At 36.6% G+C, this 12,873-nt stretch overlaps 2 protein-coding genes and 1 long non-coding RNA gene across 3 annotated transcripts in view; all 3 read left to right on the top strand.

Annotated features, from left to right (window-relative positions):
* The window catches only part of LOC146700335 (claudin-4-like), a 942-nt gene extending 686 nt beyond the window's left edge, over positions 1-256 (top strand). Inside the window, exon 1 of the mRNA XM_085471401.1 lies at positions 1-256. This exon is cut by the window's left edge and continues 686 nt beyond it. The gene's annotated coding sequence lies outside the window, so the exon portion shown is untranslated.
* A 5,118-nt stretch (positions 257-5,374) lies between these two features.
* On the top strand, positions 5,375-7,024 carry LOC146700334 (claudin-4-like). The gene has a single exon (XM_085470504.1). The coding sequence runs from the start codon at positions 5,385-5,387 to the stop codon at positions 5,988-5,990; it is 606 nt and encodes a 201-aa protein (XP_085326630.1). The 5' UTR covers positions 5,375-5,384; the 3' UTR covers positions 5,991-7,024.
* Positions 7,025-9,519: 2,495 nt separating this feature from the next.
* On the top strand, positions 9,520-12,563 carry LOC146700333 (uncharacterized). Its single transcript, XR_014922548.1, has 3 exons — positions 9,520-9,802; positions 11,036-11,138; positions 11,986-12,563. It is a non-coding gene; the product is annotated as an uncharacterized LOC146700333 (long non-coding RNA).
* Positions 12,564-12,873: the final 310 nt, after the last annotated feature.

Genomic DNA, 12,873 nt, shown 5'->3' with positions numbered 1-12,873 from the left:
GTTTGTGTATTTAAACTTTCTGTAAAATCTGACTGAGCAGCCACAAGTTTAAATCTATGATTTATTAAACTGGTTCAATATTGATAGTGATTTGGATTATTGTCTTACTTGCTGTTTTTAAATACTTCTTTTTATATTTGGTTTTTGCTTGTCTGTTTAATGTGTGAGCATGTACCATTAAAATGTACATTAAATTTACTCACAAGCATGTGAGAGCAGACATTTCTTCGTTGCATCTGATGGCAGTGGCTCTTTATTTTCAAACATCTAAATAAAGAGTCTGATTACAATTTGTGTTTATGTCTTCATTTATAAGATACTAAGGAGTTGTGTATATTATTGCATAAAGAGTGGGTCAAGGGAGAGAGAAATATTCAATTCAGTTCAGTTGTATTTATTTATGCAGGTACCTCAAGGTACTTTGTGCTACAATAATAGTATAGCCAACAGTAGTGTGTGCCCTCATAAAGACGTATTTCATGTTTTTTGTTTACAAATAGTCTGATAATGGAATACAGTATAATACGGGGACCTCAAACATGTGGCCCGGGGGCCACTTGTGGCACACGTCACCCGTACTTGCAGCCCATATATCGACGTGACGAAATATAATGCAGTTTGGTACTTGAAGTTACTTTTTTTGTTACGAGAGTTTGTTTGTTGTTGAGTGCAATGTTAAAATAAGTTCTTAAAAAGAAAAAAAATTAATATGAATGCAATATGAGCAGAGAGCACAAACCTGTTGAGGGATTCACAGTGTTAGTTCAGTAGTGAGAGACTTATTTCTAAAGAAAACAATTTTCACTACAGTCAAAAACTAACGTGTACATTTATGTCTGCATTTTTATTTTGTTAAATACAAACAAAATTATAGCAGAAGTGTTGCCACGTATCTGACCAGAATGAGAGCGCCAATGTGTTTATTTGGTAGTTCAATGAAAGGCTTCGGTTAGTTAAGAGTGAGAAAAAGAAATTGTGTTCATGTTTGCAGTTTTGTTTTGTTATACAATGATCAAAATTTAAAAGAACAAACAAAACACGACGTTTTCAGAAATATTTGTGGGCGTTTGTTTGTTTTTATGCTTCTTGAACACTAAAGTGGCCCTCCAATGAGATGACGGTACCAGCCGTGGCCCACGGCTCATTTCAGTTTGAAACCCTTAGTGTAGTGGGTGATTTAAAAAGCAAAACTTTCACAGTCCTCATAATGACACCGGGAAGGGCTTGATTAAACACTGAAACTGCTAAAATTAGCTTTGGACTTTTAATCATATGTTAGCTTGTAGTGATTTAATCACCAAAAATGTTTTTAGGAATTCACATTATGTACAAATGAAATGAAAAGCCAAAAAGTAATAATAATAATAATAATAATAATAATAATAATAATAATAATAATGTTGACACAGAATATCTACGAGGCAAAGCCTCACAAGTGGGGGGAAATACAGGAACCACCATGAGGCCACTTCTTTTTCAGTTTAGAATATAATTTAGTGCCAAACAGGTCTGATTATTAGTCTATTAAAGACACAATCATCCTTTAATGAGAAAACCGCAAATCAAAAATCAAATAAAAGTTGAAGTAAGATGTTTTTCTTTGCTTTATTATTTTTTCATTACTCTTCTAGGCATAGCTTGAAATAAAAAAAAAGTTAAGTGAGCATCAAACCATTGCTACAAACGTTTGTGGCTTTTGCTGTTTGATGTGGCAGTCCAAAATGGCTCTTAGAGCCAGATCTTTGACGTGGACGACGCGAGCCGGCTCCTTATCGCGAGCTGTGTTTTTTTTTTCTTTCTCTCACCCTCTCTCTCGCACTTTTTTTCCGCTTCACTCTGCACGCAAGCCTTGTACTTTACGCTGGGAAGAGGGGGGAGGGGCGGTAGTTACACTCGCAGTAGCACAGGAACAGAGCCAGAGAGAGAGAAAGAGAGCCAGGGTCACATTAGAAAGGTATAGTAATCATCCACAACTATTTTCAGTTGCGGATGATAAAGGATTCAGAAAGTTTATTCATGCAGGCCCATATGACAGAGAATGTGCATCTTCTTTTTGTTTTCATATTTTAATTTATATTTAATTGTGTTGTGGTTTGCAGCGTTTTGTGTTGTTTCACTTTAAATTAGTTTAAAAGGAAAAAGCTGAAAATTTAATTAGTTAAAAGTTGAACTGTGAATAGTTGGTTTTTGTCTTATATGATTTATTTATTTTAATGTGGAGTGAATAAATAAAAATATATTTACGGTGGCCCCTAGAGACAAAGCATGTGCAAACTCCAAAGCACGTACAAATCACAACAGAAGTGCTCCAGGAAGCTAGGGGCAGTGTTGAGCTTTTGTTACCTAGTGGCTACACAAGCCAGGAAGTACCAACGACCCGATTTGGTGTGTGGTAGTAACAGGTAAATGAACATTTTCTTTTTTAAATTATTTGAATATATACAGTGCTTGTGTATAAATACACAAACAATACACATATGCTTTCAATTGTGTAATTTGAGTGATCTGGGTAGCTCTGTTTTGGAAGTTCAGTTAACGCTAGAAATGTGTTTTGGAGTTTGTACGTGTTTTGTCTCAAGAGGCCACCATAAATATTTATATATAAACATATATAAATAAAACCACTTTTTTTACATTAGTAATTCCTATTGTGCATAATTTTATATTATTGTTAATAAGAAATTAATTAAAGCAACAAAAAAACCAGAAGAGCCGGTTCGGAGCCGGTTCGGAGCCGAAAGAGCCGGCTCTCTAAAAAGAGCCAGAAATCCCATCACTAGACTGCGGTTATCTCTAAGTTGTTCTTTATATAGTTCAGCCTACTTTCAGTGCTTATTTCCTCTGCTAAATGTTTCACGCTTCAACAGATTAGAATCAAACCCAGCATTTACATGTGAAGACTGACTGATCTAATTTGTTTATTGCTGTTTGTCTGTTTCCAAAGAAAGTTTACATTTTTTTTTTTTTTTTACTATTTTGATGTTTTGTTTATAGGGGTGGAAGGAAACACACACATTTTGGTATAGATCATTTTCAATATTAAAATGATGTAGTAGCAGTTGGATGTGTAAGTGTAAGCATCAAAAAGATACAGTGGAGCAGGTTTAACTATGCCTTTCTTTAGCAAAGAAAAAACAAACAGTCATAACAATACACAATATTTTATAATACACATATTTATCTTTAGTTGCACGGTCTTATCTGATTGTCTGTTTCTGAAAATATTTTTCTTTTTTGCTTATTTATTTGTTTTTTAAATTTGTTTATTAATCAAGGTCTGCATTTGCTAATGTGGCTGTTTAGGATTTTTGTTTTTGCTATACTTTTTGTTTTGTACTGTAAATGCAGAAAAGTAGTGTTCACATATTTTATATACTAATTTGAAACTAATGTACTCATCAAATAACTTTGACACAAGTCACAGAGCATTTGGATGTCCCCCTCTACAATTCAGTAAAGTGAGTAATAGTTGTATGCTATCTCATGCTAAAACAAAATGATCACAAGCTGAACAGGGAACGGAGCAACAAATTGCAAAGAGGGCTTCCCGAGATAAAGATAAACCTGATATCATTCAAACCACCAACATGTCAGTCCATGTGTGCCATATGTCCTTTCCAGGAACTTAACATTACCATCTGCTGTCAATAAATCTCACATTTCAGTGAAACTGAAGCAAAGACATTGTGGCAGTGCAAGGCGAGGAAAAGGGTGAGGTGAGGCAAAAAGAGAAAAGGGAACAAATGATGATGTTACAAACACAAAGGCAGTGGTGTGGTGATTGGGAGTCTGAAAGCTTCACAATTATAGAGTTGTGAAGTTGAACAACCCAACAACGTCACACTGATAATTTGAAACAGATAATCTGTAGTTTAACACTATGGTAATTACCAAGAAGGCACTCAGGTTGGTTATACAGAGATGTGGTTCAGAGTATAAAGTAAAAAATGTAATGCTTAAGTGAGGAACCCAGATTCAGCCACTTCCTGCAGAAGTCTTTTCTGCAGCTTTCAAGAAAAACCATCAGCTTAGCTTCATCATGACAGCTGGCTGTAGGCGGATTCTAGGTTTGGTCTTGGCTATCATCGGTTTTCTGGGGAGCATCATCACCTGTGCGGAGAGTTGGGTCAGAGTTGTGTTACATCAAGTGCAGCAGATATTCATATGAATTTTAGGTGATGATGCTGAGATCCATTCACTGAATTCCACCTTCATACCAACTTTAGAGTGTCCAATATAAAGACAGTATAAACAGTGTACTCTCGGTGTAGAGGATGGAAATCAACCATGACATATATACCTGTTTACACTGAACATATACTCACATATGTACTATGTCACCATATGTACTCGTATACACTGTATACATACCTACACTTGGATGTTTAGACCCACACTTTTAGATCAAATATTATTCACAAGTATATTAATGAAGTTTGTGCCACTTGTTGAATGAGCATATGTGATCAATACTGTCTGAAGTGTAGTGATTAGGAACAAAAAGTAACCTTTGATTGTATTATGGCCAGTGGTAACTAGTCCAAACAAAGAGTTAAATAAACTTGGTCCCACTAAGCTGCACCTGGGAGCCTATCCGCTGCCAGAAGGTGGTGAACCACCCATCTCTAACCCATGAAGTAAAGAAATTTTGACCACCTGAGAGTGCACCGGGGACACTTTTTGCCTGTCTCCAGTTGCCAAAGTTGTGAAAAACCCTTCTTTAACAGATATAGTAGCCCACCCCTGGCAGCAAACCTGACAAAGCTGTCAGGAGGATTCATTTTTTTCTGTCTGCAGTATGTTTGATATCTGACTTTTGCCCTTAAAACTGTCAAAAGGACCCAATTAAAATGATTGATGTTGGGAACAGCGCTCAGAGTTATGGAGTAATGCCAGAAAGTTATCTAACGCAAGGGGATGCATCCATTGCACTTTTGAATGTGTGTGACTGTTAGAAAGCACTTAAGAACAGAAAAAAGTGCTTGTGTGAATGAGTGAAAGAGGCATGTTGTCTGAAGCGCTTTGAGTGCTCTGGGAAAGTAGAAAAGAAGAATCAGTCCGCTTACCATTTCACAGATTTCTTGAAAAGTCTGTGTGGGTCATCCAATAAATAACTCCATATCTTTTTCAAATGATTGATTGATTGATTTTTTAAATCTGCTAATATCTAACATACAGATTTTCTGTATGAAATGTTCTTTTGGGGAGTGATTGGTCTTTATATGTAACTTTGCATGCATCAGTGAAGACGCAGTCAACTTCTCCTTTAATTATTACAAGCACCTAAAAACCACTTCCTGCCTGACTTTCATGCAGATAAATTACTGCAGCTCTCAAGAACACACCATCTTTCCTCTTTGAAGAGATCAGCAGATCTCATCACGATGGCTGACTGTAAGCTTCTGGGTTTGGTCTTGGCTATCATCGGCTTTTTGGGGAGCATCATCACTTGTGTGCTCCCCATGTGGAGAGTGACAGCCTTCATTGGTACCAACATCGTCACAGCTCAAGTAATCCATGAGGGCTTGTGGATGAGCTGTGTGGTCCAGAGTACGAGCCAGAAGCAGTGTAAGGTCTATGATTCGGAGTTGGCCTTATCTCAAGATTTGCAGGCTGCCCAAGCGCTCATCATCATCGCCATCCTGTTAGGGTTCTTTGGGATCCTGTTTGCTGTAGTTGGGTACAGGTGCAGTAACTGTATAATGCATCAAAGACAAAATAGCAATGTGACTATAGCTTCTGGGGTTATCGTCATCATTGCAGGTGTCTTGCTCCTAATCCCTGTAACTTGGACAGCCCACGCTATGATTAAGGATTTCTACAACCCACTCTGGTCCGCTTCTCAGAAGAGGGAGCTGGGATCATCGCTTTACATCGGCTGGGGCTCTGCAGGACTGCTGTTCCTGGGAGGAGGCCTCCTCTGCAGCTCCCGTCCTCGTATGAATGACACTGACTGTGAGGTTAGGTACTCCAACCATCGTGCTGTTTAAGTCCTACATTTAAATACAAAACTAATGAGAACAAGAAAAGTTTCATCTCCTGTTTTTCTCCTGAGTAAAACAACAAATTAGATATTTTATTTGTACGCTTTAGGAAAACTGTATTGCAGCAGAAATCACATTGTACTTCCGTCAATTAGGAAAGTAACATGATTCAAATAAGCAGCAATGTTTGCAGTACAAGTGTTTAACTTTACTGAAGTTTTTACTTCTTACTTTTTACTTGCATCCAGAATATATTGAGGGAACACAGTTCAGTGTTTTGAATCTCTTTGTGTGCTTAAAGAGATTCAAATACAGCAAATTGCAATACATTTTCTAAGATATTTTACACCATGATAGAGATTTAGTTCACATTTCTTTGTTGTTCATGCTGTGTAATATATATTATATAGGTTATTCTCACTGAGTTTTTTTTCTGGGCTCTTTAGGAAATTCAAAGGATGTGCATTAGAAACTGCCATGAAATCTGACTGTGTAGTCAGTGATTAAAGTCTAGAAGTCTAGGCCTCATCTTTGACTGGTCTTTCTTTTTTTGTTGAATAGTTTTCTTCTGTTTTTTGTGGCTTTCTTATAATGTATATGTAATATGAAATTAAGGTAAACATTAGAAGCATGTAAGATCATGTGTTTGCTTTTTTAATCTTAGCATAGCCACTCTTTTTTTTTCAAGAGTATAATAAACAGAGTAAAAAGTAATTCGTGTTTTCAGCTTATGGAGTATTTCTTATATTTATGGGACTAGATGCGAATTAAATTGAAATCAGTTTAAAAATATATTCTGTGTTTTTATTGGTTTGTTTGTAGTACATGAATTTTAGTCTTTCTGTAATTAACTGGTTCAATATTAATGATCATGTCACAGATTTGCATTTTCTAGCTGAATAGTTTTCAGATTGTATTTGTTTTGTGTTTGTTGTATTGCATATGCAGCAAAAATTATCAAGCATTTTTACAAGCAGGTGATTTCATGTGTTGTTGTTGTTTTTTATCATGGTGGGGGGTTTTGTCAAAAGGTGAAATAAAATGAGCGAACAAGTCTGTGTTTATAGACTTCTCCCTTTTTGAAAGACTAATGAGTTTTGTAGACTTTTTTTTATTCAAGAATGAGATGAAAGATGAAAGACAACGCTACCACACTTAGCTCTTATTTCCAAGTTTTATTAGAACATACTTGTTAAAAAGACTCAATGGTCATTTTGTTTCGTGTTCAGCATCTATCGAACTTAATACAGTTTATGAAATTTCTTTTTTTTTTAATTCTGTCACAAAGTTGAAGAGACTCAGCATTAAAAAATTCTACCAATTATGTCATGGTTCAGGTTTTATAGGGTTAGAATAATGGTTCAAATCTTTGGTCAAAACTACTCAATTTAAAATGGGTCCAAATGTCCAACACTTTTTACAGTTCTGGTAAATTTTATCACCCTGAATAAAGTCAAACACACAGTCATTTTTATTTCTTTTGATGTGTGATACAAAGGAGATGGAACCAAAAACCAGTGGTGATTAAACGAAGGAAACGAAAGCAATTATCGGAACATATAAACTTAATCAGATGGCAGTGATGACTGGAAAAGAACAAATGAGGAAAGTAAAAATTTAGAAAAACACACAGCCTGCAAAGTAAGCCAGAAAGGTCCAAACTCACACAGAGGGGAACAGTGGACCCGGCCCACTTAGAGCGCAAAGGCCGGGTCCTCAGGAGGATGCAGCCTCTGAATTTGGACACCCCCGCTGTTTCCGGCCGGACAGTAATAACGGTGACATTTAACTTATTTTATCCGATAAATAAACACTCTAAAATTACATTTTCTTGTATATGTATATATATATATATATATATATATATATATATATATATATATATATATGTATTACACCCCCCACCCCCACCCCCAACAGCACTGACGCAGTCTGACCAGAAAGAGAGTACCAGTGTGTTTATTTGGTAGTTCAATGAAAGGCGTCAGTTAGTTAGGAGGGAGGAAAAGAATCAGCGTTCATGTTTGCAGTTTTGCCTTGTTATATTTAAAAAAAACACACACACAAACACCACATTTTAGGAATTATGTGTTGGTGTTTTCTTGTTTGTTTGTTTTGTTTTTGTTCTAATTGAACACTAAAGCGACAGCTCCAGCAGTGGCCAATGGCTCATTTAAGTTTGAGACCCTTGGTGTAGTGGGTGATTTCAATTCCAAAACTTTTACTTTCATTATAATGATATGGGGAGGGGCTTGATTAAACACTTAACTTGCTAAAATTAGCTTTGGGCTTTTAATCATATGTTAGTTTGTAGTTATTTTAACTAACAATATTTTTAGGAATTCACATTATGTACAAATGAAATGAAATGAAAATTTAAAAAGTAGTAATAATAATAATAAGAAGAATAATAGCAATGACACAGAATATCTGCAAGGTGAAGCCTCGCAAGTGGGGGAAAATACAGGAACCACTATGAGGCCACTTCTTTTCCAGTTTAGAATATAATTTAGTGCCAGGTCTGATTATTAGTCTATTAAAGACACACAATCATCCTTTAATGATAAATCCTCAAAACAAAAATCGAATAAAAGTAAAGCCAAAGTAAGACGTCTTATTTTCTTTGTTACTTTTTCATTACTCTTCTCTTCTAGGCATAGCTTGAAATGAAAAAGTAAAGTGAGCATCAAACCATTGCTACAAACGTTTGTGGCATTTGCTGTTTGGACTGCGGTTATCTCTAAGCTGTTCTTTATATTTCAACCTACTTTCAGTGCTTTCAGGGTTTCTACGTAACCATGAAGTGAAGACGCAGTCAACTTCTCCTTTAATTATTACAAGCACTTCCTGCCTGACTCCTTTCATGCAGATAAATTACTGCAGCTCTCAAGAACACACATCGGCTGGGGCTCTGCAGGACTGCTGTTCCTGGGAGGAGGCCTCCTCTGCAGCTCCCGTCCTCGTATGAATGACAATGACTGTGAGGTTAGGTACTCCAACAGCTGCCCTGTGCAAGTCCTACTTTAAATGCACAACCCGCTATTGAGAACAAGAAAAAAGATTTTCACCTCCTTTGTGTGCCCCGGGTAAAACAACAAATTAGATATTTTATTTGTACGCTTAGGAAAATTGTATTGCAGCAGAAATCACATCATTTTCTGTCAATCAGGAAAGTAACATGATTCAAATAAGCAGCCATGTTTGCAGTACAAATGTTTAATCTAAGTTTTTACTTTTGCATATATATATCTATATATATCTATATATAGATCTATGTGTGTGTGTGTGTGTGTGTGTGTGTGTGTGTGTGTGTGTGTAAGAGAAACAAAAGGTAGTTTCAGACTCGGTCCAGCAGATGGCAGATATCTCTCTTAACTCAAATTGGTTGAATAAACGTTAGGTGATTACAGACATGGAAAATGAAGATAAAAAAAGAGGCGGGCATTCAGAGGTTTTTTTTACAGTTAGGAGGAGGGTTTCCAAACACCTGTGTTGTACCTCAAAGTGCTTTACAGTCAGAACGGTGCCTTAACGTCAGTGTGGCGCATCGCATACTTTTTTATTAAGAGGTGTATTTTATTTACTAGCTGTCAGCGATAAAGCCAATATCGACAATGTTCTTCTGTTGCCTACGAGGGCATTTTAGCAGACTTTTCGCGTTGGTTTTCTTCGTGCTTGCAGTTTTGGAAGCAACAGAGTTTGAGGGTCGACCCCAGAAGATGCGGGAGATTCGGGCAACCGTGGCTGATTTGGCCTGGCAGGGAAGGACCTACCTGGGCAGGCTAGTAGGGGAGCAGACTTTGCTGTCGGTGGAGAAGGTAGCTGCTATCTTTCTATATCTATCTATCTTAAAGAAAAACTATCTCTATATATTCATTGATTTATTTATTTATTCATTCATTCATTAATTTAGTATAGTTTTTCTTCAGGCTATGATTCTGTATTATTTTTTTCTCATTGTAGTTGGAATTATTTTTGTTTTTAATTCTTTATTCTGAGAATCAAGTTTTGATTTGTCTCTGTGTTTGTTTATCTTTCCCTCTTCGTGTCTGTTCCAGCGTGTTGCTTCTTCCTGTTTTATTTTGGCCGTCTTTTGTCTCTGGTGCTTTGTGCTAATAAGCAACTTCAGCAGAGTGTTCACTTGCACTTTGACATGTACTGTGTCCCTCGTGTGCTTTTCTAAGAAGAGTTATAGTTTAAAATTTTGTTGTTTTGACCTGCATTGTTACTTTACTGAGCAATACAGCTGCCTTCTAGTTTACCTTTTGCTTCTGAATGTTGCTGTTTGGGTCCAAGAATGGAAACAAAAAGGCCTTGGATTGTTTTTCAATTGATTGAGTCATTCATCCAGTTTATTTTGGATTAGTAAGGATAATAAAATTGAGAAAAAAAAAAGTAAGGATAATAAAAGTTTATCAATGTCGACATTAAGCCCACACACTTTTTTAAACAAACAAAGGGCCATCATTCAGGTAGGATTTCTCACTTTGCTCTGACTCCTACTCCCTGCTCTGGCATGTTTAGCTTACCTGGAGTCATGTGACTCAGTGGCACTGAGCAGGGCCATGTTGGCTGAAGGGAGTTGTAAATGGAACACTGCAAACATAATGTGTGCTGGAGAGAAAAAATTATACTTTGCCAAAATCACCAGTTTATATAAAGATGTGAAAAGACAACATGGTTTTTAAGAAATTTCCATTCCTGTTTTATCAGTGTCTCAGTGAAAAAAAGCAGAGGCAAACTGTGACCCCACTGCTAATGCATGGTGTGCATATATAGATTTAATGACTATGGACATTCCTAAATGGAATATCAGTAACCCCTCTTCATAGATAACTGTGTGTTTGTTTTGGCCCACAGTTACTGTATATGTCTAACAAGATCAAACTGACAATTCACATGAGTAGATGCTGTTTGATACACTGAGTAAATGCAAGCAATATGAGGTATAAATGAGGTAAATCTAGGCTGTAACTTACCATGTCTCCATCTGTCCACCCCCTTCTTTTTTTCTTTTTACTTCTATTAACCCCTGTTTCCCCACCTTCCAGGATTTCCTTCAGGTTATAGGTGTGGTTGCTGAAAGTGTGGCTAATCATCTAAATGCAGTACTACAGTACATCTTACAATTCCTGAAGGCTAATGAAATTCAAGGTAAGGATGTTTTTTTCTGATGGGCCAGTGACTAGAAAACTACAATGAAGTTTTAATTTTAGACATGCTCAAAAAGTGGCATTGCCCTTCACCTACCATTTACACTCACCAGGCTCTGGGGAGCAGATGCTTAGATAGCACCAACAAAGCATAGGCTGTATGTAAAGATGGAAGACTTGTTCCTTCTGCACAAAAGGGTAATTTAGACATTTCAGAAATAGCACTGCTATTGTGACTGGCAGAGGAAGGACTGTGTCCCCACAGCCTTTAACATTCACTTAGGCCTGTTGCTGCAGTATTGAATTTTCTTTGCTGTTTTGGAGCCTTACTTTTTTATAAAAAGAAAAGATTCAAGATTCAAACCCAGTATCCCAATGCACAGCAAATTGACTGAGCCCAGATTGTTGGGTTAGGCTCAAATCTACAAACAACATTCTCACTTGGATGTTTTTTCTGGTCTAGTTTTGTAAGAGCTGATGGAGAGCTGTGATGACTGCATCCTCTGTATGCTCGATATTCAAACTGGTGCGGGTGAACGTCAGCAGGGGGTGAGGATGTAAGAATGAGTCTCAAAACAAATCATAAGCAAACAACAAAAAAAGTAATATTAAATGTAGAAACTGATCTATAGTAAGATGTTCTGTTCAATGTAAAACTAAAGAAAAATCTTGGTGTTTCACTCCACCTGCTGATCGGACCTACCAGACTCGCATTCAGATGATTATTCCCAATAAATAATTGATTCAATTCAAATCATAGAGTGATGTGCTTTATAGGAAAGCTATTAATAAACACACAATAAAGGATTATTATATTAAATGTCATTGCTTGTGTTTGTTGTCCACAGTTAATCTCCCCATCAGCAAAGTCACCCCAGAAGGACTGATCTTTATTGCACAGTGGCTTCTCAAGGTTATTTTTTGGTACTGCTTAATTTCTCATGCCTTCCAGTTGATTGGTTGGTTGCTCGTACGGCTGCTGAGACTCATGCTAAAGCTGCTGAGAGTCATGGTGACTTGCTTGCTTCCAGGCTGGTCGGGAAAATTGTTGGCCTGGAGGAGCAAGTTGAAATCCTGGCCAAAGTTGAAGGGGGAAATAAAATTGAAAAAAAAAGAAGAGCAGCCAAAAAAATTGATTGAAAGATTGAAATCCCCCAGCTTATCTTTACCCAAAAAGTGAATAGAAGGACGCAACATTCGGCCTTTGTAACGGAAAAGTGTTAAAACTGAGTTTATTTACTTGTGTTTTTGCTAATAGTTAATCATGCTTAATTCTAATCATAGTATAATCAAGAATAAATCTAATCAATATGAGGAGTAAGATTATGTTGTTTGAGTAATGAAATAATTTTGATGCCTTGCTTTTTCACCTAGATTGTGGGAGCATTGTTATGACTATAGTGCATCCTTGGCTCTTTCTTTGTGAGTGAGTAAGATTGTCAAATACACAGTCATAACACAGTCATAAAGAGAAAAAGTATGTTTATATGTGATTGAGCTATTGAGAAATCATGTTGAAGTAAAACAGCATATAAACTGAATGAGACATGATGAAGAACATATTCATTCATGTCATATAAATGTACAACGAAATACAGTATATGTATGAGAAAATGTAACCATTTTAATGAATGATTGAACTTTTCTTTAGTTAATCTGTCTGAAAGGTTATAGAGAGAACAAAAGGGTGTGGCTTATCTTTGGGACAATGTGAATGTCATGTGGGCTGATGGTGG

This window comes from Copadichromis virginalis, linkage group LG10 (assembly GCF_057382275.1).
Source record: "Copadichromis virginalis isolate Kocher_CV1m ecotype Utaka linkage group LG10, C_Virginalis_male_GT1.1, whole genome shotgun sequence".
In the NCBI taxonomy this organism is placed as follows: Eukaryota; Metazoa; Chordata; class Actinopteri; order Cichliformes; family Cichlidae; genus Copadichromis; species Copadichromis virginalis.
This window is presented reverse-complemented; position numbering and strand designations above follow the sequence as displayed.

Bases quoted from the DNA above. Each gene is read 5' to 3' on its own strand.
- LOC146700334 (XM_085470504.1), top strand. From the start codon at position 5,385: ATGGCTGACTGTAAGCTTCTGGGTTTGGTCTTGGCTATCATCGGCTTT.